Below are 23733 nucleotides of genomic sequence, written 5' to 3' on the forward strand. Positions count from 1 at the left end.
TGGAGGAGCGCCTCAGTTTCCTTGCAGTTTATGTGAGTGGGAATAATATTTCCATAGCCTAGAACATAGAATAATAGAATTGTAAAGTTGGAAGGGACCACGCGAGGCATCTAGTCCAACCCCCTGCGTTTCAGAGTTGCGGGGTGTGTGTGTGTGGGGATGAATCTTCATGCCCTTGCTGCCTAAAAGTCACTGTTGCAAAATCCGCTTCCTGGCAGCTTACTATGAATGCTGGAGTGCAAGCGACCTCGGCCTGCGTTGCGAAGAGTGACTTGGCTGCATTTGGTGAAAAGACCGCACACACTTTTCCCCGAGGTATTTCAACCGATTTGTATGCTTTCCAATCTACAGAGGTGATATGCCGATAGGGTGGGATCATTTTAAAAATTTATTGAGCAACATAGAGCAATAGAATCGTAGAGTTGGAAGTGACGCTGAGAATCATCTAGTCCATGGGTAGGCAAACTAAGGCCCGGGGGCCGGATCCGGCACAATGGCCTTCTAAATCCGGCCCGCGGACAGTCTGGGAATCAGCGTGTTTTCACATGAGTAGAATGTGTCCTTTTATTTAAAATGCATCTCTGGGTTATTTATGGGGCCTGCCTGGTGTTTTTACATGAGCAGAATGTGTGCTTTTATTTAAAATGCATCTCTGGGTTATTTGTGGGGCATAGGCATTCGTTCATTTCCCCCCCAAAGTATAATCCAGCCCCCCACAAGGTCTGAGGGACCTGCTGAAAAAGTTTGCTGACCCCTGATCTAGTCAGCCCCCCTGCAATGCAGAACTATGAAACTCCTGTACGGGCATCGAACCTGCAACCTTGGCATTATCAACACCACGCTGTAACCAACTGAGCTACCCAGGCACATGGAATAGAGTGTGAAATGGGGCCGACTTCTTCCCACTGCTTACATTAAGAGAATTGTGTTTTTAAGGCTGTTTTAAGCATGTATATTATTGCAAGACAAAGGGAAGGGAAAGGTTACAGCCTGATCTGTTGGTACAGAGCAGAGTGATGAACATAACAAAAGACCTTTTCAGTCTTTTTGGTGCATAGCAGAGGTTGGTGAGACTGTAGACCTTCAGCTGGACTTGTCGCCTTCCCAGTTGGTGGTAACCTGCCCAGTGGGTCTGTGGCACCATTCATATAACAAAAGCTACCATGGAGATGTAACTTTTTCTTTCTTTCTTTCTAAAGTAGGGGACCCATAGCTTGGCTTTTGAAAAACAAGGGGTCTGCAATACTTACCGTATTTTTTGCTCTATAAGACTCACTCCCCCCCCCTCTTTAAAAGTAAGGGGAAATGTGTGTGCGTCTTATGGAGCGAATGCAGGCTGCGCAGCTATCAGAGAAGCCAAAACAGCAAAAGAGATTGCTGCTTTCACTGCGCAGCGATTCCTCTTGCTGTTCTGGCTTCTGGGATTCAGAATATTTTTTTTCTTGTTTTCCTCCTCCAAAAACTAGGTGCGTCTTGTGGTCTGGTGCATCTTATAGAGCGAAAAATACGGTAGCTAACTGGGGACCACTAGAGGGCATGACAACAACAACAACAACAATTTTATTTATATCTCACGCAACTGGTTGGGTTGCCCCAGCCACTCTGGGCAGCTTCCAGCACATATAAAAACATGATAGAACACCAAACATACTATAGATTCAAATTCCAGACTGACCCTGTTTAGGGAGATGGCTTTGCTTATGCAGTGGTACCTTGGGTTAAGAACTTAATTAGTTCCGGAGGTCCGTTCTTAACCTGAAACTGTTCTTAACCTGAAGCACCACTTTAGCTAATGGGGCCTCCTGAAGCTGCCGCGCCGCTGGAGCACGATTTCTGTTCTCATCCTGAAGCAAAGTTCTTAAGCCGAGGTACTATTTCTGGGTTAGCGGAGTCTGTAACGTGAAGTGTGTGTAACCTGAAGCGTCTGTAACCCAAGGTACCACTGTACCATTATATATGTGGGAATTAGCCAAAGGGCTTGCTTAGTATGAGGCATAGTGGGGACTTCTGTTACAAACAGAACCTGGACCTTTGCCTGATCATACAAGGCAATGAGTCTGTTTTTATAGGCTTAGGTGTTCTCCCACCCACCCCCCAAAGAAAATACCTGAGTGAAAGGCTGGTCTGCTACAGAACTGTGCCACAGATAGAGCTGGTGTGTGTAGTGCTTAGAGCTCAGAGTCACTAACAGTGGCGTAGCGTGGGGGGTGCAGGGGGGGCCGGCCGCACCGGGCGCAACATCTGGGGGTTAGGGTTAGGGGGCGCAAATCCACGGGTTAGGGGGCACAAATTACTTGCCTTGCCCCGGGTGCTGACAACCCACGCTACGCCACTGGTCACTAATGCAAGCCGAACTCATAATTTGGTCCCTTCCTTGCTTATGGTTAGCTGGCATAGATAGTCAGTACCTGCAGTGAGGTGGTCATGGTGCCACTTTGTCGCTGCTGTTGTATAAACCAGCAGGCTTTGAAAATCAAGGAGGGGAAGATTTAGGCCCCCACCCATGTCAGGGCTCTACAGTTTGACTTTCGATGGAAAAATCCAAGAAAAAGGCAGAATGATCTTTGAATAAACATTTCTGCTAAATAGGTCCGGGATCCTAAACGAACACCAAAAGTGGAAAGAAAAGATGTTCCTCATCATCGTAGTTTGTAATCTCAGCCTTCAGCAGTCACATCTGTCAATTCTCCAATTTGTTTTGTTGCCAGAGTAACTAAGGTATTCTAACGCCAACTTGCACGGTGTTACATCTGGGCTTTCTAACAGCTCGGGTTTTTTTGTTGTTGTTGTTGTTTTAAAAATTGGTTTAAAATTTAAAATGTTAAATCCAGTTTGAAGTGTTGCTAACGTGCTGAGAGCTTTGCAAAGAGCTCTCGTTGGGTCTGGCAGCTGGGGTTGGGCTAAGCTTTAACTGGAATTCGTTTGACAAGTTCTTTTCTTTGATTAAGCAAGCTCAGTTAGGGGAAATGAAGCTGTGCTATTCAATATCACCTAGGGAACTTTGGCAAAAGTGAATGCTTAAAACATAGGTCAGATCATTGGATCAGGAATCGGGGAGGATTGAATGCACACCACCTCAATATAGCAACGTTGTGCCCTTTCCAGTTTGATACGATGCTGCAGTGGATTTATATTTATTATGATTTAATGTTTTTAAACGAGTCACATTCCTGTGCCGAAAAAGCAGTGCCTGCAGCAACATGCAAAACCATTCTCTCTCTCGGGGCTCAGTGTGAGATAATAACATATTCAAAACTGAGAGCTAAAATACAGAATTTAAAATGAGGATCTTTGGAACAGCAAATTTAAGCCAGGTGAAACTCTCATCTCATGCCCCGGCCTGAGACAAAATTCAGGATTTCTAAAATTATTATTCTGAAGAAACATGAGCAAGGGTGGGTATTGCACATGGGTTTTTGCCCTTCTGTGGTTGACACAATTTCCCTTATTATAGACTCGTAAGTTCATGAATGCTGAGGTGAATGCACACTCTCCATGCTTCGATTTGGTATGGCCACACACATGACCCTAATCCTGATGAAATCTGTGTTTATCACAGTCTCTGTGTGTGATTGCATACCCTTCAGCATTTCTCCACTGAAAACAGTGACATCCTATTCCATAATAATATTACTTTTATTATTTATACCCCACCCATCTGAGTGGGTTGTCCCAGCATATATAGAAACATAATAAAATATTAAACGTTAAAAAACTTCCCAATACAGAGCTGCCTTCAGATGTCTTCTAAAGGTTGCATAGTTATTTATCTCCTTAGCTCAAGGGTCACATAACTCCATACCCTCCGACATTTCTCTGATGAAAATAGTGACAGTAGCAGCACATTCCAGGATCAAATACCGGCTTCTGTAAATCCAGAACTGTCCCTGGAAAATAGGGACACTTGGAAGGTCTGTGATTGGGACTGAATGCAGAGACTCACTATAGATTTCTGAACTTGTCCAACACGGTGACCACATTAAAACAACAAGCACTGTCTCTTTCACCCCACTGACATTTATATTATTGGTAGCAGCCTGTGCCACAGATTCCCCACAGTCGTCTGTGCTTTAAAACTACATGCTACAGACAAGGTGGAGTGTTGGGGTGAAATTGTTAAACTGTGCTTTACTCTCCCTCCAGAAGTGCAGAAGGCTGTTGAGAAGGATGTCGCCGAGTGTCAAGGACAACATGAAGAACCTGTTTCTTCTTCTCCTGGTGGCCTTTGGACTTTGCTGGACCCAATACAAGACCAATCCGAAGCCCGTAAGGGCATCTATTGTCCACCTCTTTGAGTGGCGCTGGATTGACATTGCTCTTGAATGTGAACGTTACTTAGCCCCAAATGGATTTGCAGGTGTCCAGGTTAGTTCTCTCTCTTGATTGCTGAAGGCAAAATAATTATCTGGTAGATTCTGGATGAGTTTCTACCATCCAGTTCATAGCACCCAGTTAAGACACTCATAGTCTTCTCACCATGCATGTATGAAATGGATGGTCCACTGATAAACCCATGTTTGTCTGGGCCTCACCTCACAAAGGATATTGTGGAGCTGGAAAAGGTTGAGGAAAATGGCGTCTCATATGGCTACTGTGCTGGAGCTTCTTCGCTTAGAACAAAGGAGGATGTGACAGAGTTGGATAAAATGATGCCTGATCTTGAGAAAGCGAATAGGGAGAAGGTTTTCTCTTCTCTCGTAATAATAGAACTTGCGGCCATCCAATGAATGTTAGAAATACTAGAATCTGGGGCCATGTTCAGGTCAGACAAAAGAACGTCTTTCTTCACATAACATGTAGTGTGCAGTTTGACAAATTCATGCCTAGGAAGGCTATCTTCTACCTCCACTGTTGCATTTAATGTAATATTTTTCTCCCCCCTTAAAGAGGAGAAGAATCACACAAATCGGTCTTCTCCGCCTGTAGACCAAGTCATGGGGTGACTGACTTACACGATACCTAAATATGCCTAATGGGGAGGAGTGTATTTGCTGGCTCTGTCCACTATAAAGCAACAATTCCCAGCAGGTGATTGTGTGAACTTGCCCTCAGTTTACCAGAATACCATTTATTGAGGATCTGCACTAGGTTAAATATTAATAGAGTTTAGAAAAAGAAGTCCTAGTCAATGAACTTTAGTAACAGGGTTGTGAATGCTCTGTACTGAGATAGTAACAAAAATTGTCTCACTAAAGGCTGGACAAGGATATGTTATACAAATCAAGACACTTGACACGTATTTAACAGCTACCATGTGGGAATCAGGCATCAAGTTCACCGGGGCTGACCAGTGAGATCCCTGGCCTACTTCACAGGGTTGTTCTGAGGATAAAATTGCTGTGGAGGTTGGAGAACCTTCTACCACTGCAAACTTCTTGGAGAGCTGCTGCTGCAAAATGGAATGAATGAATAACTTTTATATATATATATATAATCCTTTTAATCATTTATTCTGGTTCTGCGAAATAAATGATAAAAGAGCTAGGCAGGCTACTGAAACTCTGCACCCTAAGAACTGGAAATCCCACTCAGCAAATCCTCTCCTATCACGACTTCTAAGATATTGCAAGCACCAGCTGCATGCCTTTAAAACTGCCTTTGCAATCACAAGAGGAAGAAATGAGCTTTTGAAAGTAAAGGTTACGCCAAACCAGAATATACCTCAAGACAGGCATAGGCAAACTCGGCCCTCCAGATATTTTGGGACTACAGCTCCCATTATCCTTAGCTAACAGGACCAGTGGTCAGGGATGATGGGAGTTGTAGTCCCAAAACATCTGGAGGGCCGAGTTTGCCTATGCCTGTCCTAAGGCCAAACCGGAACATACCTCACGAATCCCTGCATCCAATACTAATATCTGAGTATGCGCAGTTGGATTGTGGGATGCTTATTATTTTGCAAAATCCCACTTTCTTCTCATATCATTTGATACATTTTTTTTCCTTTCGCTTGGGAAGCCATTTTTCATGCTCCCCATCTATCTGAAATGTAGCAATCAGAGACTAGAGAGGGGACATTGTGGTCCATGGTGCCCAGATAGTGGAAGTCGAGGCCTGGCCTCCCAGCTTCAGATGTGAAGAAAAGATGGTAACGTTATTCCAGTGAGCTTTCCCGTGGGCCACTTCTGGATTACATAAAATGCTACATAGCCAAGGTATTGGCGTTTGAAATGAACCCATATGGAGAATAGCATCTCCATATGGAGATAGCTATTGTTATGCATCAGTTAAGAATACTTGAAGGTAATAAGAGTGTATGAGTAAGGGATGCAGGATCTGTGATCCCACCGAAATTATCTTGGAGGGGGTATTACAAACCCCATACACACACACACACACACACACACACACACACCCCTACCCAAACTAACCATCCTTAACATAATTGCTAATGTTTGCACTGCTGTATTTATTGTCACATCCGTCACATTCTTTAGTTTAAACTATGATTTAAAAGGGACCTATCTACCTTCAAACATCAGACTGATAGGAAGAGTTCAATTACGTTTTTATCTCCTACTCGCTCACTACATTTTTGAATTATATAGGTTTCTCCTCCAAATGAAAACCTTGTCGTTACAAGTCCCTGGAGGCCGTGGTGGGAAAGATATCAACCAATCAGTTACAAGTTATGTTCGCGTTCTGGAAATGAAAATGAATTTAGAGACATGGTGGCCAGGTGCAACAATGTCGGAGTAAGTGGCTTTGAGTGGCTGTTTATTTTTGGACAATCCTGCTTTTCAACCCAAAGAACGTTGAAGAGCATAATAAACCAACAATTGATTAAAATGGTAAGACTGCAAAATTCTGAGACGAAGTGATGGGAAGCCTTTCCAAGCTGGTAGATTGGGAAGGCTACATCCTGAATGCTAAGGACTAGAAACCTGAACAAATATAGAGAGATGCTAGAACAGTGTTTCCCAACCTTTTTTGGGCAAAGGCACACCTGTTTCATGAAAAAAATCTCGAGGCACACCACCATTAGCAAATGTTTAAAAAATAAAAAACAAGTTGATTGAAATAAAAAAAAATAATAAAACAAGTTGATTGAAATATAACTTAAAAACAAGATTAAAATACAACATTTAAACATCAAAATGCGGTTGAGTTGCAGAATTCTGCAAGCAGAATAAATTCCACAGCCCCGATGCATTGGCACCTCGTGCCGTTTGAGTTGCAGAATTTATTCAGCACACAGAAAATGGCCTTTTGGGGGGTGAATGTGGATGAAGCAGGAAGAGAACTTAAAAAAAAAAAGGCATGCATGAAATCTAGCCCCAAACACACACACGCACACTTTCCCCAAAGTGGTTGATGACGCAGGATATTTCCACATGCTTCAAAAATGCACATTAAATAAAATGAGAGAGAGGAGTGCACGCACTCACCTGCCAGCCTCGGAGCTGTGGAATGCAGCGACATGAAGCAGTCTGTGTCCTTCCAGGCACCAACTCAGACCTGCCGTGCTTTTTCGTTCCCCCGGCGTCGCTGCCTTCATCCAGCCGGATGCCTCTCCTGCCCAAGGGACGTGTCAGCAGCCACCCGGCGCAGGACGGCCCCACTTCCTGCTGCCCACAAGGCTTTGGGGTGAGAAACACGGAGGGGCAGGAGAGTGGAGGTTCCCTTAATTGGAAAAAGCAGGGAGGCAGGCTGCTTGATGCCTGTGGAAGGGAATCCCCCAGGCAGCGGAGCAGCTCGCCCGTCGAAGCCTGCACGGTGGCTGCTGCACGATCACCCGCCGCGGGGAGCCGGGGGCGGCGGCGCGGTTGCCGGGCAGCGGGGGTGGTGGTGGCGGTGGCTGCTTGCCGCCCTCCTGGGTGGAGGCGGGCACGGTGGGCACCGGCACGGCCAAGGGCCCCTGCTTGGTGCCGTCGGCTGTGGGAGCTCGCTCGCTCGCCGCCCCGCGTGTGCTCACCGAGCATGCACAGGCCCAGTAGCGAGCGGCGATCGGATGTAGCGAGCGGCGATGGGGCTCGCCGGAGAGGGCGAGCCCCCTCCGCTCCGGCCCTAAAAAGGGCAAGCCACACCCCCTCCAGCCAGCCGATTGCCTGGCCAGGAGGCGTGGCCGGATGGGATTCCCCTGCTCTCGCGGGGGCTGAGATGGGATTCCCCGCTGACGTGGGGGCGGAAGAGAATCCCCGCTCACGTGGGGAAGGGCAGGCCCAGTAGCGAGCGGATGCGCAGGCCCAGTAGCGAGCGGCAATGGGATGTGGGAGCTCGCTCGCTCGCCGCACCGCGTGTGCTCGCCGCCGCCGCCCCGCCTCTCACTGCCCGACTCGCCCGCCGCCACGGAACACGAGGCAAAGTTCCACGGCACACTGGTGTGCCGCGGAACACCGGTTGGGAAACACTGTGCTAGAAGAAGCTAAAACAGATTACTGAAAATAAGTGGCTTGCTAACCACCATGCAACTCTGCTGCTTGTATCTTCTGCAGGTGTATATCTATGTGGACGTTGTAATCAACCATATGTGTGGCTCCGGGGCTGGCTCTGGGAACCGGGGGACTTGTGGCAGTTATTTCAATGCAGGGACCCGAGATTTCCCAGCCGTCCCATACTCTAGCTTTGATTTCAATGACGAGATATGCAAAACACCCAGTGGGGATATTGAGAATTACAGTGATCCTGTTCAGGTAAGCTTTACACTATTGATACCTGATATCGCTGGCTCTCTTAAGATGCTGTTGGGCTTCATCTCCCATCAGCCTCAGCAATGTGGCCATTGGTTAAGGCATCATGGGAGTTGGAACCCAGTGACACCAGGAAAACTCCAGCTTCCCCTCTTACCATATAGATAAGCTCCTACCAATACCATTTATTTCCTTCTCGGGATCTTATTGGGTCTTAGGTTTGAAATTGTGTTCGAAATGTATTTTGTTTTCTTTAAGTGGCTAATAATAATAATAATTTATATATTTATACCCTTCCCATTTAATATTCCAACCGAATATTAAAAACAATACAGTGTCAGACATTAAAAACTTCCCTAAACAGCAAAAACCCCAACATTAAAGGAGTAGCAATTTAAATTAATGGATTATTTAGAATTGGCAAAATTGACTCAGAAAATAAGAAATCAAAAACGTACAAAATTTAGTAATGAATGGGATAAATTTAGAATATATATGGAAATAGAGACAAAGGGAAAATCAAAATGTTAATCAGAAATATAGATGTATCTAAAAAAAAAAATTCACAGTAGGCATGAGATAACGCTTACTATGTTATAAATTTTATTTTGGAATAGATACAGCAGAAAGATAATTAAGATAACATTATCCAAAATCGAGATAAAGGAAAGTCGATCAATGTTGTTGTAAAATTAATGTAAGTTGTGTTGTTCATGTTGTACGTATTTTATGTTCTTTTTCTTTTCTTTTTTTCTTTTCTTTTTATGTTTATTTCATTTACTTTTGTCTGTTGTATGTCTGTGAAATATATTTATGCAAAACTTAATAATAATAAAAAAAAACTTCCCTAAACAGGGCCACCTTTAGTTGTCTTTTAAAAGTAAAATAGTTGTTTATTGCCTTGACATCTGCTGGGAGGGCATTCCACAGGGCAGGTGCCACTACCGAGAAGTCCCTCTGCCTGGTTCCCTGTAACCTCACTTCTCACAGTAAGGGAACCACCAGAAGGCCCTCAGTGCTGGATGGGCTGGATGATGGGGGGTGGAGATGAATAAATTGGTGGGGTCAGTAGATCCTAAGAGCTTTTGTTCAGGGTGGGTGTTGGGCAGCTGTCACAAGTACTTTGGGGATTGCGTGTTTATGCTTTGGCCGCTGAACCAATGGTGGTTTTCCCCACACGCACAGGTTCGGAACTGTCGCCTGTCTGGTCTCGTCGACCTCACGCAAAGGAGGGATGACGTGCGTTCAAAAATGGCCGACTACCTCAACCACCTGATTGATATTGGTGTAGCAGGGTTCCGAATCGATGCTTCCAAGCACATGTGGCCTGAGGACATTGCTGCTATTTTAAGCAAAGCACATGACCTCAACACACGGTGGTTTGCCAAAGGTTCACGGCCTTTTGTGTATCAGGAGGTAAGTAACAGGAATTTTAAGCATTTTGTCTAGCACTTTCCAGTGTTCAAACTGTTCTGCATGCCCTACTTACTTATGTGTCAGGCTTCGGGGAATTGGCTTCCTCCCCCTGTGGCAGTAGATAAGAAGATCGAAGAAAGGAAAGCCTTACCTGTTCGAAACTTTAATAATCACAGCACGAGAACAAAGAACACATTTGCTCGAAATGGTGGTGTTCCCAATTAAGGATTACACCCCCTTCCATTCCTATTAATCTACGTCACTCCTACACCTTGTAATCTGAGCTTGTACCCTCTGTGTTTTCTGTTCTGCCACTTTCTGAGCTCTTCTTGACCTTGGGCTGAGCAGAGGAAAGCTGTCCAGAGACTGTGAATCTGTTAACCCTCTCCCTTCCATTGTTGCTTCTCCTAGCTGTTCCCCATCCAGTATTTCCCAACTTCTGCCTTCTGAACTAGGCCCCTCTGCAAACCACTGTTCCAAATATATACTGTCCTCCTGCTCCTGGGAAGATGCAGGAGCAGGGGGAGGGGTGGCTCCCACCATTCCTCCTCAGTGCAGCCCTCCTCAGCACAGTCCCTGACACCGCACGTTCTCTCCCTGGGGGGCTCTTGGGCTGGCGGCTCCGAGCTCTCCTCCTCATCCAACCAGGTTCTGGCAGGTGGACAGGAAGCACTCCACAATGCAACATTTTGCTGGAAGTCTAACTTGTATGCTCTGAATGCCAGATACATGGGCATCTGCTATTTGGAACAGAATGCTAGACCTCATGGAGCTTTGGTCTTACCCAACAAGGCAATTATTTTCTCCAAGTCAACCCTTAAAGGTAAAGGTAAAGGGACCCCTGACCATTAGGTCAGGTTGTGACCCACTTTGGGGTTGCGGCGCTCATCTCGCTTTATTGGCCAAGGGAGCTGGCGTACAGCTTCTGGGTCATGTGGCCAGCACGACTAAGCCACTTCTGGCGAACCAGAGCAGCACACAGAAACACAGTTTACCTTCCCGCCGGAGCAGTACCTATTTATCTACTTGCACTTTGACGTGCTTTCGAACTCCTAGGTTGGTAGCAGCAGAGACCGAAAAATGGGAGCTCACCCCGTTTTGGGGATTTGAACCGCTGACCTTCTGGTCGGCAAGTCCTAGACTCTGTGTTTTAACCCACAGTGCCACCCGCATCCCAAGTCAACCCTTAGACATTGCTTAAAAGAATGGAAGAACACTTGGGCACAACTGCTGCTAGTGGAAATATTGGGTTGGGAAGGAGTTTGCTGTTCCATGTGGAGCCCTTTGTAAGAACCGTTAATTTTAGTGCATTGCGATTGGGGGGGCTTGAAAGTGCTTCAGGTCAGCTGCTTCACATCCTGATATATTTCCATTATTCACGCTAGTGCCTCGTTTCAAAAGTGTAAGATGCTAGAGCCCAGAGGAAACCAGCTCCATAAGGTAACGGCCATAATAGCCGAAACCATTTCTCTGGTCATATTGGAGATAAGTCGAAATTGATACCACTAGATGTAACACAGTACGTACCACAATATATTTACGTCTTAGTTCAGCTCGCCGACTATTCCTACAGTAGCCTACCTTCTCTCAGTGATGTTGGTTTCTGCAGCAAATTGAAATCAATATCATGTATCCTTTTTCTCTGTGTCTTCCCCCGGCTTTTTCCAGGTAATTGACTTGGGCGGTGAAGCGGTCCACAGCTCTGAATACTTCAGAAACGGCCGGGTGACTGAGTTTAAATATGGCGCAGAACTCGGGACAGTCCTCCGCAAATGGAACGGAGAAAAGATGGCAAATTTAAAGTAATTTGCTTTAGACTCAATCCATGCCCAGGGGCCCATGCACTATTACCTGTTTTATGACAGATTCTGGGTGCTTTTATAACCCCAATCCTGACCTGGCTTTACTGGCTGCCAGTTAGTTTCCAGGTCCAATTCAAAGTGCTGGTGTTGACCTATAAATTCTTCAGCAGCTCAGGACCTCAATAACTTAAGAACCACTTCTCTCCATATGAACCAACCCACACCCTGTGCTTGTCACCTGAGGCCCTTCTCAATGTTCCCGCTCCCTGAGAGGTCCAGAGGGTGATGATGACGATGATGATAATATATTTATAGCCTGTCCATCTGGCTGGGTTTCCCCAGCCCCTCTGGGTGGCTTCAAACACACTCAATAATAATAATAAAACATCAAACATTAATAGTAGCAATCAGATCCTATAAAAAAGGTTACAATAACTTTAAAACAAACAATTTATTTCAAATAAAGCAATATTCAACAATCCATTAGAATCTAATAGTAAACAGTAAAATTAAACATCGGCAAATAATAATTTAACAGTTTACATTTCTTACAGTAAAGAATTACTAATCTATACAGTGGTACCTCGGGTTAAGAACTTAATTCATTCTGGAGGTCCGTTCTTAACCTGAAACTATTCTTAACCTGAAGCACCACTTTAGCTAATGGGGCCTCCCGCTGCTGCCGCGCCGCCGGAGCACGATTTCGGTTCTCATCCTGAAGCAAAGTTCTTAATCTGAGGTACTATTTCTGGGTTAGCAGAGTCTGTAACCTGAAGCGTATGTAACCTGAAGCATCTGTAACCCGAGGTACCACCGTAATCAGTAAAATAACAGCAAATTGCAACGTATAAAAAAGGTAAAGGGACCCCTGACCATTTTTCACATATAAAAAAGGTAAAGGGACTCCTGACCAGTTGTGACCGACTCATCTCGCTTTATTGGCCGAGGGAGCTGGCGTACAGCTTCTGGGTCATGTGGCCAGCATGACTAAGCCACTTCTGGCAAACCAGAGCAGCGCACGGAAACGCCGTTTACCTTCCCGCCAGAGTGGTACCTATTTATCTACTTGCACTTTGACATGCTTTCGTATAGAAAACAGTAAAACGTACAAAACCATGTAAAAGGATCAAATTGAGAAACAAGGACACCAACAAGAAATAATAAAATTATTTCTAAAAACTGTCCCTGAACATAAGAATGGGCTTTTTCTGTGATGGTTCCTCGACTGTGGAATGCTCTCCCCAGAGAAGTCTTTAGGTGCCAAGCAAACCATTTCTCTTTTCCAAGGCCTTTGACCGTTAAATAATCTATGGCCTGTAAAAGGTGGGGATTATCAGACCATTATTATGATCATTTTTTATTATGCTATCTATCATCATACTTTTTATTATGTTATTATTATTATGCTCTGTAAAATGTGTTTTATTTCTTGATAAAAGGCAGTATATAAATCAAATTAATCATTATCATCATTATCATCATCTTCACCAAACTTCTAAAGCTGCGCTTTTACCTGCTCTTAAGCTGTCTGGAATGGTTTTTGTTTCAGTTTGGCTGTCACCCCCTCAGAGATCGTGTAATGAGCAGTGGGCTAAAAAAATATACCTGGTAAATAAATAATAGTTTGCACCGAAGTGAATTGTAAATAAAGTTTTGATTATTTCTTCACAATTTAGGCGCTGGGGAGAAAACTGGAGTTTGATGCCTTCTGACAAAGCCATTGCCTTTGTAGATAACCATGACAACCAGAGGGGCCATGGTGCTGGTGGAGCCTCCATTCTTACTTTCTGGAACCCAAGGTAAGGCACGTCCTTTGGGGGTTATTGAGCAACAAGGTTTATTTCCTGAGGTCTGAATATCCAGGCATGTTGAAATGGACCGTTTCCCCACCTGTGCCACTGAAGGCAAGAAATATGTGTTCAAAAGCTCATCAATAATAGGAGGGATGGATGTACAGAGTTGTAACTGGTTTATAAAGCAACCCTCACTCCCACATCAAAAGCAGTTCAAAAGAGAAGGAATCCTATTGGTCTGCTGGGTACCCAGTGGTAAAACAATAACAACAAACCTATGGTTACGTGAAACATTCTCAATAAACACACAAGACGTAACCGGCTGCACTTTTGAATAAATAAGGTATACTATTCATTGTATCAAATTGTGGATTTCAACGGAAGTCTCATAAAGTTCAATGAAAAAAGCAGAAGACCCAGTGGATCAGTTCATTCTTTAGTCAGTTCATGCATAATGTCCATACATGTATAAGTATCGATTCCACCTGTCTATTCGTAAAGTCCAATAATCCACATGAAGGGTTGTTACAGTTCCACAGAATCCTTTCACAGAGTCTAAGACAAGGATTTCTGGTATATCAGCCTTGTTTTGCCACTACTATTCTATAAGATCCACTATCCTATAACATTACGTGGGGCTGCCCTTGAGATTGACCCAGAAACTCCAGCGGGTGCAAAATGCCATGGCAAGACTCCTTATGGGGTCTTCGCTGCGAGATCACATTCATCCGGTACTATACCAGCTGCACTGGCTCCCGGTGGAGTACAGGATCAGGTTTAAGGTGCTGGTTTTAACCTTTAAAGCCCTATACGGCCTAGGACCCTCGTACCTACGGGACCGCCTCTCCTGGTATGCCCCACAGAGAAACCTACGGTCTGCAAATAATAACATCCTCAAGGTCCCAGGCCACAGAGAGGTTAGGCTGGCCTCAACTAGAGCCAGGGCTTTCTCGGCTGCGGCTCCAATCTGGTGGAACGCTTTGTCACAAGAAACTAGGGCCCTGTGGGACTTGACATCTTTCCGCAGGGCCTGCAAGACAAAGTTGTTCCACCAGGCCTTTGGTTAGGGCGCAGCCTGACTCCCTCCTCTGGCAACCTGCACAGAATTTTGCTTAACGGTTGCCATCAATTTGATTTTAATTAATTTTTATAATGAAATGTTTTTAAAATATTGGATTATTTGATTGTTGTTAGCCACCCTGAGCCTGGCTTCGGCTGAGGAGGGCGGGATATAAATAATAATAATAATAATAATAATAATAATAATAATAATAATAATAATTACATATGAACCTGTTCTACTGATGAAGCCTAGGCTAATGTGGATTATTGGACATATATTAATATATAAAAATGTCTTCCCATACATTAATATATAAAAATGTGTATAGTCTTGTTATCCAAATACTAATTTCTTTATCAGTAACCTCATATATTCTATATAAAGTCATTCCAAATATCATTACATTTATCCAAAGTAATTATTTGTCTATAAATTGGAACATTACTGTGCTGTATCTAATCTCTGCTTGAATGATCTTCCTATTGAAGAGATTTTTGCTGGTCTGACTCAGTGTTTTAAAAATGTACATATTTGGAGAAAGTGCCAGGACTCAGAATGTCCTCTGGATGGTGCTAGCATCTAACATCCTTGGCTATTGGCCATGCTGACTGCAGCTGATGGGAGTTGGTCTCCATCAATGTCTAGAGGGCAGCATGTTGGCTGCTTCTGCACTTGTACAAAAACTACCTATAATGAATTATTAGCATGGTGCAAAATTCAGGTTTCCTTGGCAGTATACACAGCATGAATATAAGACACCTGAGAACTGTACTATTGGGAATGGGGAGTTGCTTTGGAAGAGAATATGAAATTCTTGGGCCTGCTTATTTTCTGTACTTTGGTACACTTTTGGCAACTAGGTGCCTCTTATCCATTTTTCAGACTCTATAAGATGGCAGTTGGGTTTATGCTTGCTCACCCCTACGGATTTACACGAATAATGTCAAGTTACAGGTGGCCAAGAGTTATCCAGCATGGAAAGGTAACTTTATTCCGGTTCACAACAGCTGTTTGTTAATTCCATATCAAAGGCGTTCTGTCTTAAGGGATAGTATTGACACTTAGAAAACAGGGGGTTTTTTGCCCCAAAGCCAGAGCAGCCGTTGAAATCTATGCTTTAAGTTGACTGTTTCCAACTTAGCAGTGTTATCCTGTGCATGTCTACACCCAGAAGTAGGATTTACTGGATTCAGTGGGACTTAATTTCAGGTAACCGTCATAGGACAGCAGTCTTTTGTCTTGATTAGTTTTGGTGAGATTTAAGGAGGACTCATGTTTTTGACTGAGATCACTGACTGCAAAGCCCTCCTCCCTGTTGGGATTTGCAGGATACTGGATAAGCCTGCAGGCTTCAGGATGATGCAATACTCTGCTGGGTCAGAGTGACTCAGCAGGAGTGTAATTAGTATCACCTGCTTTAAAAGGAAGGCCTGTGTAACAGTGGGAGTGGTTGGTGTGGTGGTTGTCCTGTATGGTGGTTGTGCTGTAGAGCTGTGGTGGAGGAGAGTATTCGTTTGTAAGTACTCTGTATGGACTGTTTCTTTTGTATATGCCTGTGTAAATAGCTCACATTAAAAAAGACAGAACTGGACAAACCTGGAACTCTTAGCGTCTCTGCTGAAAGCTTCGCGTAGAATACGCGACAGGGTTATGGGCCCAGCACGCTTCCGCTGCGCAAGAGTACAGGTGGCAGGTATCTAGCCGTGGGTGCTGGAGGTGAGCTGCAGGGATGGAGCAGTCCAGAACTGGCGTGTTGCTGGAGAAGCTGACGGCCACTAACTACAGCATCTGGTCGGTCCGCATGCAACACTTCCTCAAGCGTGAGGGACTGTGGAAGGTGGTGGAAACTCCACCGCAGCCCCCTGAGGAAGATGAGGACGACGACGAAAAGCTGGCACTAGCAGAGGCCCAGCTTGAAAAGGATGAGAAAGCTTTGGCTACGATCATCCTTGGAGTGGACGACAGCCAGCTAGTCTACGTAGCTGATAAGGTGACAGCAAGTGAGGCGTGGAATGCGCTCAAGGCTGTCCATGTGCGAGAGACAGCTGGCTCACTGATAACACTGACCAGGAGACTGTACCGGTGTCGGAAGAAACCGGGGGACTCCCTGGTAAACCACCTAAAATTCCTAACAGGCTGTTTCCAGGAGCTAGCCTTAAGAGGGAGGCCTGTGGGGGAAGAGGACAAAGTCTTTATAGTCCTGAGTTCCCTTGATGACAGCTATGATATGCTGGTCAACTCCCTCGAGTCTGTAGAGACTGATAAGCTGACTCTGGAATACGTTACCGGACGGTTGTATGCAGAGGAGGACAGGCGTGCAGAGCGAAAGATGACCTCAGCCCAGCTGTTGGAGCATCCCAGAGGGAACAACAGCCGGGAAGAGCAGAGGTGTCGGGAGCCGGAGAAACAGCCAGGAGGAGCTACTGCAGACCAGCCGGTGGTCAACAGAGTAAAAAGGTGTTTTTGCTGCAAGTCCAGTGGACATCTGCTGCGGGACTGCCCGAGAAAACAACAAAAACAGCAGAAGCACAAGAGGCAGCAGAGAGAGTCTACCGCTTGGGTGTCTGCAGATGGTCAAGAAAATGAAGAGCTGTGGGTTCTGGACAGTGGAGCTTCTCAAACCTTTTGTAAAAGAAAAGGACTGCTAACTGATGCTAGGGCTTCAAACAAAAAACATGTAAGTCTTGCTACGGGCCAGAAAGCTAATGTGGTTTGTGAGAGGGAGGTTGTGTTCCCACAACTGGGACACACATTCAGGAATGTGTTGTGTGTGCCTAGTTTGCAAAACAATCTCCTAAGCATTCCTGACTTGGCAAAAGCAGGCTTTGAAGTAAACTTTGTGGGAGACCAGTGCCAGATAAAGCAAAATGGGGCAGTGTTGGCAAATGCTAACCTTAGAGCTAATATGTATGTACTGCAGTGTGAGTCTAAGGTTGCTAATGTGCAAAATGTCCCAACCCATGATATGTGTATTCATCTCCTGCACAGGCGTCTGGCTCATGCTAGCTATAAGGTGCTAAACAAAACATTGGAGTTGTGTGGGGGGATGAAAAACATAAAAAGTTGTGATAATTACTTAGACTGTAATATCTGCAAGGAGGTTAAAAGCAGGGCTTGCCCAGTAGCAAGAGCAAGCCAGAGAGAAACCAAAAAACCACTGGAGTTGATTCATGCTGATGTAACTGGTCCTTTTCCACCAAGTGTCTCCCATAACAAGTACTGCTTGATCCTAGTGGATGACTATTCTAGATTTGGCTGGGTCTATCCATTGAAGCAAAAGTCTGACGTTGCCCAAACTTTGAAGTTCTGGGTAAGAAGGGTAGAACGGCAACTTGGCGAAAAGGTGTGCTCTATTCAGTCAGACAGGGGAGGAGAGTTTATGGCAAGCTCCCTAAGAAACTGGTTGCGTTCCCAAGGGATCAAACATAGGCTTACCAATGTGGCGACGCCTCAGGAGAACGGAGTAGCAGAACGTAGGGGAGGTGTCTTGCAGACACAAATGAAAGCATTGCTAGCAGATGCAAATCTCCCAATTAAGTACTGGGCTGAGAGTATTAAGACCGCAAATTATATTGGGAATCGCTTGTGGTCAAGGGTACTAGATGACATACCCTATAAAATTCTCTATAACAAAAGTCCCAGTTTGCAACATTTGAGAATCTTTGGGACAAAGGCATGGGTTGACATACCTGTAAAGAACCGAAGAAAAGGTGGGAAAAGGGCACAGCAGTTGCTATTTCTTGGGTATGAAAGTGGTACGAAAGCTTACAGGTTTGAAGATGATAAAAATCTTTTGAGTTATAGTCGATCAGCCAGCTTTAATGAGCAAAGAAATTGGCCCAAGATACATGCAAACCTGCTGCCAGAAAAAGTTTTACTGCCGAGCATACCTGATAAGGCAGTTGAAACAAAGCTGAGAATTGGCAACTCTCCCAGAGAAACTGAAAGGGAGGAGGTAAAGGTTGAGCATTTTTCTCCAGCTGCTAGTATGGAGCAGGGGAGAAAAGAAAGTGCAACAGGGACAGGAGGAGGTAGATCTACAGAGTCAATCCACCCCAAAAGCAGTCCTGAAGGTAGCCCAAGGGATGAGATTAATGAACCAAGGAGGTCTGCAAGAAGTAATAAAGGTCAGCCTCCAGACCGTTATGAGTTCCCAGCCACCATAAACCAGGTTTGTGTAACTGAGCCAGAAAACTTTGAAGAAGTGCAAGAGTTACCTACTCTAGAGAAAGAGGCGTGGTTAAAGGCAATGCAGGCAGAGTATAACTCTCTGCTAAACAACAATGTGTTTGTCCCTACAGAATTGCCTGAAGGTAAAAAGCCCATAAGCTGTAAGTGGGTTTTTAAAGTGAAAAAGCTGGCTGATGGTAGTTGTCAGAGGAAAGCCAGGTTGGTGGCAAGGGGCTTTACACAAAGGAAAATGATACATTATGATGAAGTGTTTGCCCCAACAGCAAAGGCTGAAACAGTAAAATCAGTTTTAGCAATGGCAAGTCTGAGAGGGTTAAAAGTTAATCATTTTGATGTTGCCTCAGCATATTTAAATGCTCCTATAGACGCCGAGGTGTATTTACAGCAAATACCAGGTTATGAGCTGGAAAAAGACAGCATGGTGTTAAAGCTGCAAAGGGCACTATACGGGTTGCACCAAAGTGCACGTCTATGGCATGAATGCATAGACACAACTTTGAAAAAGATGGGATTCAAACAAAGCCTGGCTGATTCCTGTTTATATTCAGCAGTGGTGCAAGGAAGTGTTTGTTATTTACTTTTGTATGTTGACGATATCTGTCTGATAACAACTGCACAAAAGCAAGTGTCTTGGTTTATGAACAGCCTAGGTAACAAATACAAACTGAAGTATTTGGGCGAGATTCAGAATTACTTAGGAGTAGAAGTTCAGAGAAATGAAAAGGGCATCTACTCTCTGAGTCAGAAGGAAAAAATCGAAAAATTACTAAAGACATATGGAATGGAGAGGGCAAATGAGGTTGATACTCCCATAACTACCCAGTACAAAAATGAACCAGAAGGGCAAAAATGTGAGAATGCAACAGCGTTTCATTCTCTGTTGGGTTCTCTGTTATATTTAAGTTGTTGGACAAGACCTGACATAACATTGGCAGTGCACATGTTAAGCCAAAGAAGTGCAGACCCGGCTCAGAGAGATTGGCTAGCACTTAAAAGAATCCTAAGGTATCTGAAAGGCACAAAAGATTACAAACTGGTGCTGGATACAGGATATGATCAGCAAGTGTATGCATACGCTGATGCCAGCTGGGGGGACAGAGAAAATGGAAAGTCTACCACTGGCTATGCCATATATATTGGAAATGCCCTGGTTCAGTGGAAATCCCAGAAACAAACATTTGTTGCCACAAGTACTTGTGAAGCAGAGTACTCAGCCATAAGTGAATGTGTATCACAAATAGAATGGTTTGCTTGCCTAACAAAAGAGCTTGGAATACCTTCTGAAATGCCAATCACTGTGCTAAGTGACAACATGGCTGCACAACAGCTTGCTAACCAACAGAACTTTAAAAGCAAGAGCAAACATATAGCTATAAGATACGGAAATGTGAAAAATGCTTTGGAAAGAAATGTGTTAAAGGTACAGCACTGTAACACAAAATGTAATGTGGCAGATTTGTATACAAAATGTTTGGATGCTCCTAAATTTCGAGACTTAAGAGAATTATTAGGTCTCAAGCCTTTGACTTAAGGAGGAGTGTTGGGATTTGCAGGATACTGGATAAGCCTGCAGGCTTCAGGATGATGCAATACTCTGCTGGGTCAGAGTGACTCAGCAGGAGTGTAATTAGTATCACCTGCTTTAAAAGGAAGGCCTGTGTAACAGTGGGAGTGGTTGGTGTGGTGGTTGTCCTGTATGGTGGTTGTGCTGTAGAGCTGTGGTGGAGGAGAGTATTCGTTTGTAAGTACTCTGTATGGACTGTTTCTTTTGTATATGCCTGTGTAAATAGCTCACATTAAAAAAGACAGAACTGGACAAACCTGGAACTCTTAGCGTCTCTGCTGAAAGCTTCGCGTAGAATACGCGACACTCCCTCCCATACGCACAAAATAGACTTAGGCGGGCTTCCACAATAAATTTAGCCTGAGGCTGTGCCTCACAAGTATCAGGCCATCAAACCTAGTGTGCAAGGATGGGCTATGTCAGGGACTGGCAGGATGAAGAGGAGTGGTGGGAGGCAACAGCCGGGGAGCCTTAAGGGAAGCCTGAGAGAAGGAAGGCTCAGAGCCTGGAGAGTGGTGGTGGGACACTGAGAACAGGTCAGAGGATGAAAGAGGGGTACAGAATGGTGGGAGGCTGAAGAAGCAACAGGTTTGAGCGAGAGAGAAGAGCCAGTTGCATGTCGAGGTCCCCAGGGCCACATCAATAACTCACACATCACACAGAATTTTTGTTTAAGATTTTTGGCATAATTTTGGCCACAACTTTATTGAAATACAAATTTGTGAGTGGTTGCTTAGGCATTGGTTGCGACTATCTGCCCCCACCATGGGGAACAGATTGACATTCTGCACGATGCAAAAGTCAGAATAGGGGAATACACTTGGGGGTTACGCGGAGCAGGGAACCTGCCCTCACCCCAAATGCAACCAGGAGCTCATTGCTATGGCCCGAGCCCCCTTGACAGAGTGGACAAGCAATAGTTAGCCCCCAATTCCTTTAACGGAATCCCTTGCAGCAGCAGCATTAGAGGGGCAGGCACTCAACCTACCAAGGGCAGGCACTCAACCACTTCCCCTCAACCAACCAAACCATAAACCAATGCCTAACCGCAACCTTACAAGTTGTGACGATTTGCTACGCAGTAGGCAAAAACCAAATGGCCCCAGCCAATCAGCCAGATGGACAAAATTCCTATCAGGCCCCTGCCCCAAGAGGAGATGACCCCATGACAGGCATAGCAAGGTCAAAGTGTAATTCTAGGGAGGGAGGGACGGGCAATCCGATGCACTGTCGAAAAGAGGAAGCCCTAGCCTTGTGCAAGGAGTTTTAGCATTTCTGGCTGTCAATCAACAAATGGCAACATTAACTTCTTCCCGACAACAAGGGAAGCCCCAATCGCATCAGTGGCCAATGAACAATTAGCCCGCCCCCAACTTTGGAGTGTCCTGGAGGCCCCCACCGCAACACGTGCTCTCCATGAAGGAGAACACGCTGTGCAGAAAGCAGTGCAGACTCAAGACATGAAGCAGAGGAGGGGCCAAAGGCTGAATAAGCTGTAGTAAGCTGCCCTCCTCCCATGTCTCCAAGGTCCTTGACATAGTTTAAGGCTGCTGGGGAGACATCCAGCTGGGGAGGAGACAGTGGGAAGTAGAAGGCAAATACCTTCAGTTCTGGCAACAATTTTCTATTTGTAAGCAATGCTGCCTGGTATGCTGTTTTCTTGAATAAAGAGAAAGCTTTTCTGCCTGTCTCTGCATCTTGAGTGCTGGCCTGGATCTGAACCAACCCTGACAGACAAGCACATCAGTCTCAGAACCTTTGCTTGCTATGAGGTTCACCAGTATAATCAAGTAAATTTTGAAGCCTTGTTGTTGTACCTTAAATCAGGCCAGGTCTGTCATAAGTCACATGGCCCGACTACAAATCCCATCATACCTAACTATTTCCCATGCTGGTTGGGGCTGAGAGTTGGAGGGACACAGGTTAGCTACCCCTGTTCTAAATGGAGGCCATGACTACTCATTTGGGGAATAAACTAGTCTGTCATGCTGCCATGACTTACGACAGACCTGGTCTGGTTTATGGTACATCAACCAGCATGTTGAGGCTCATGGCCAGCAAATTTTATTCAGCATGTTATAGTCTAATCACTTTAAATATCATCTTCCATAACTAGGACCTAAATGACTGGGTTGGACCACCGAGCAACAGTGATGGATCAATTAAACCTGTTACGATTAACACAAATGGCACCTGTGGTAATGGCTGGGTCTGCGAACATCGTTGGAATCAAATAAGGTAATGGAAGCCGCCAGATGTGTCATCTGTTCCTGCGGGAGCCTTCTTGAGATGGAGGAAGCCTTTTTCTCCAGATGTTTAGGATTCCAGTGACTTGTGCCTTTTGCATAAGGGCGTGATACACGTGTCTCATTTCTAGGAACATGGTGATATTCCGAAATGTAGTGTACGGCCAACCTATTACGAGGTGGTGGGATGACGACAACAACCAGGTGGCATTTGGACGTGATGGCAAAGGATTCGTTGTGTTTAATAATGATGACAGGTAATGTTTTTATGTAGAGATGAAGGCGTTCAGAAATTATGCGTAGCAAGTCGTTTGCCAAATTTGTATAGCAGATTAATTTTGCTGCTTGTCTTTTGCATGTCTGCTTGTGCACCCAGGGAAGCAAATGATCCAGAATGACAATGTGACCAGAAGCATATAAACCGAGTATGCAAAATGGCATTAAAAATACAATTATTATTTTTGTTTTCTTTTGTACAGGGCCTTGTCGGTAACGTTACCAACCGGTCTCCCCCCTGGCATTTATTGCGATGTTATTTCGGGACGAAAGGAAGGCAACCTTTGCACTGGAACGCAAATCCACGTTGCTGCTAATGGCACTGCTCATTTTCAACTGAACAGCCAAACTGAAAATCCATTCATTGCTATTCATGTCGAAGCCAAGCTGTAATCCACACTGAATCTCTTTTTGTTTGTTTTTCAGTCTTAGTTCTTCTAAGCTTTATGAAGCTAAATTAAAGTAAAATGCAAAACCTCATAAAATATCTCCGGATGAATAAAAGTCACTTGTGGCTCAGCTTATTTCTTTCTTTTCTGATTAGAAGGAATTTTAGAATTCCTTTCTCATTCGTCCTTCAAAGAAGGTAAGTCCTGCTGAATGAGAGCAGTGTGCCATCTTAGTGTGCCATCTTGTTCTTGGCATCACCCAGCCACATGCCTCTGGGAAACTCACAAACGAAGAATGAAGAGGACACCTTTCTCCATCACCGCCATTGTTTGTCCCCCAAACAAGCTACCCCTGCCAATTTT

The 23733-nt window shown here is 44.8% G+C and overlaps 1 protein-coding gene across 1 annotated transcript; it reads left to right on the top strand.

Moving 5' to 3' along the window:
- The first annotated feature begins 222 nt into the window (after positions 1–222).
- On the top strand, positions 223–23505 carry LOC309372436 (pancreatic alpha-amylase-like). Its single transcript, XM_081916051.1, is given in 12 exon segments — positions 223–254; positions 256–315; positions 4144–4365; positions 6549–6695; positions 8436–8633; positions 9816–10046; positions 11715–11848; positions 13525–13647; positions 15587–15686; positions 22576–22697; positions 22837–22962; positions 23185–23505. Coding segments are annotated over 12 exon segments (1683 nt in total). The 5' UTR covers positions 223–224; the 3' UTR covers positions 23375–23505.
- The last annotated feature ends 228 nt before the right edge of the window (positions 23506–23733 follow it).

The sequence above is a fragment of the Podarcis melisellensis genome, assembly GCF_964234715.1.
Source record: "Podarcis melisellensis genome assembly, chromosome: 6".
Lineage (NCBI taxonomy): Eukaryota > Metazoa > Chordata > Lepidosauria > Squamata > Lacertidae > Podarcis > Podarcis melisellensis.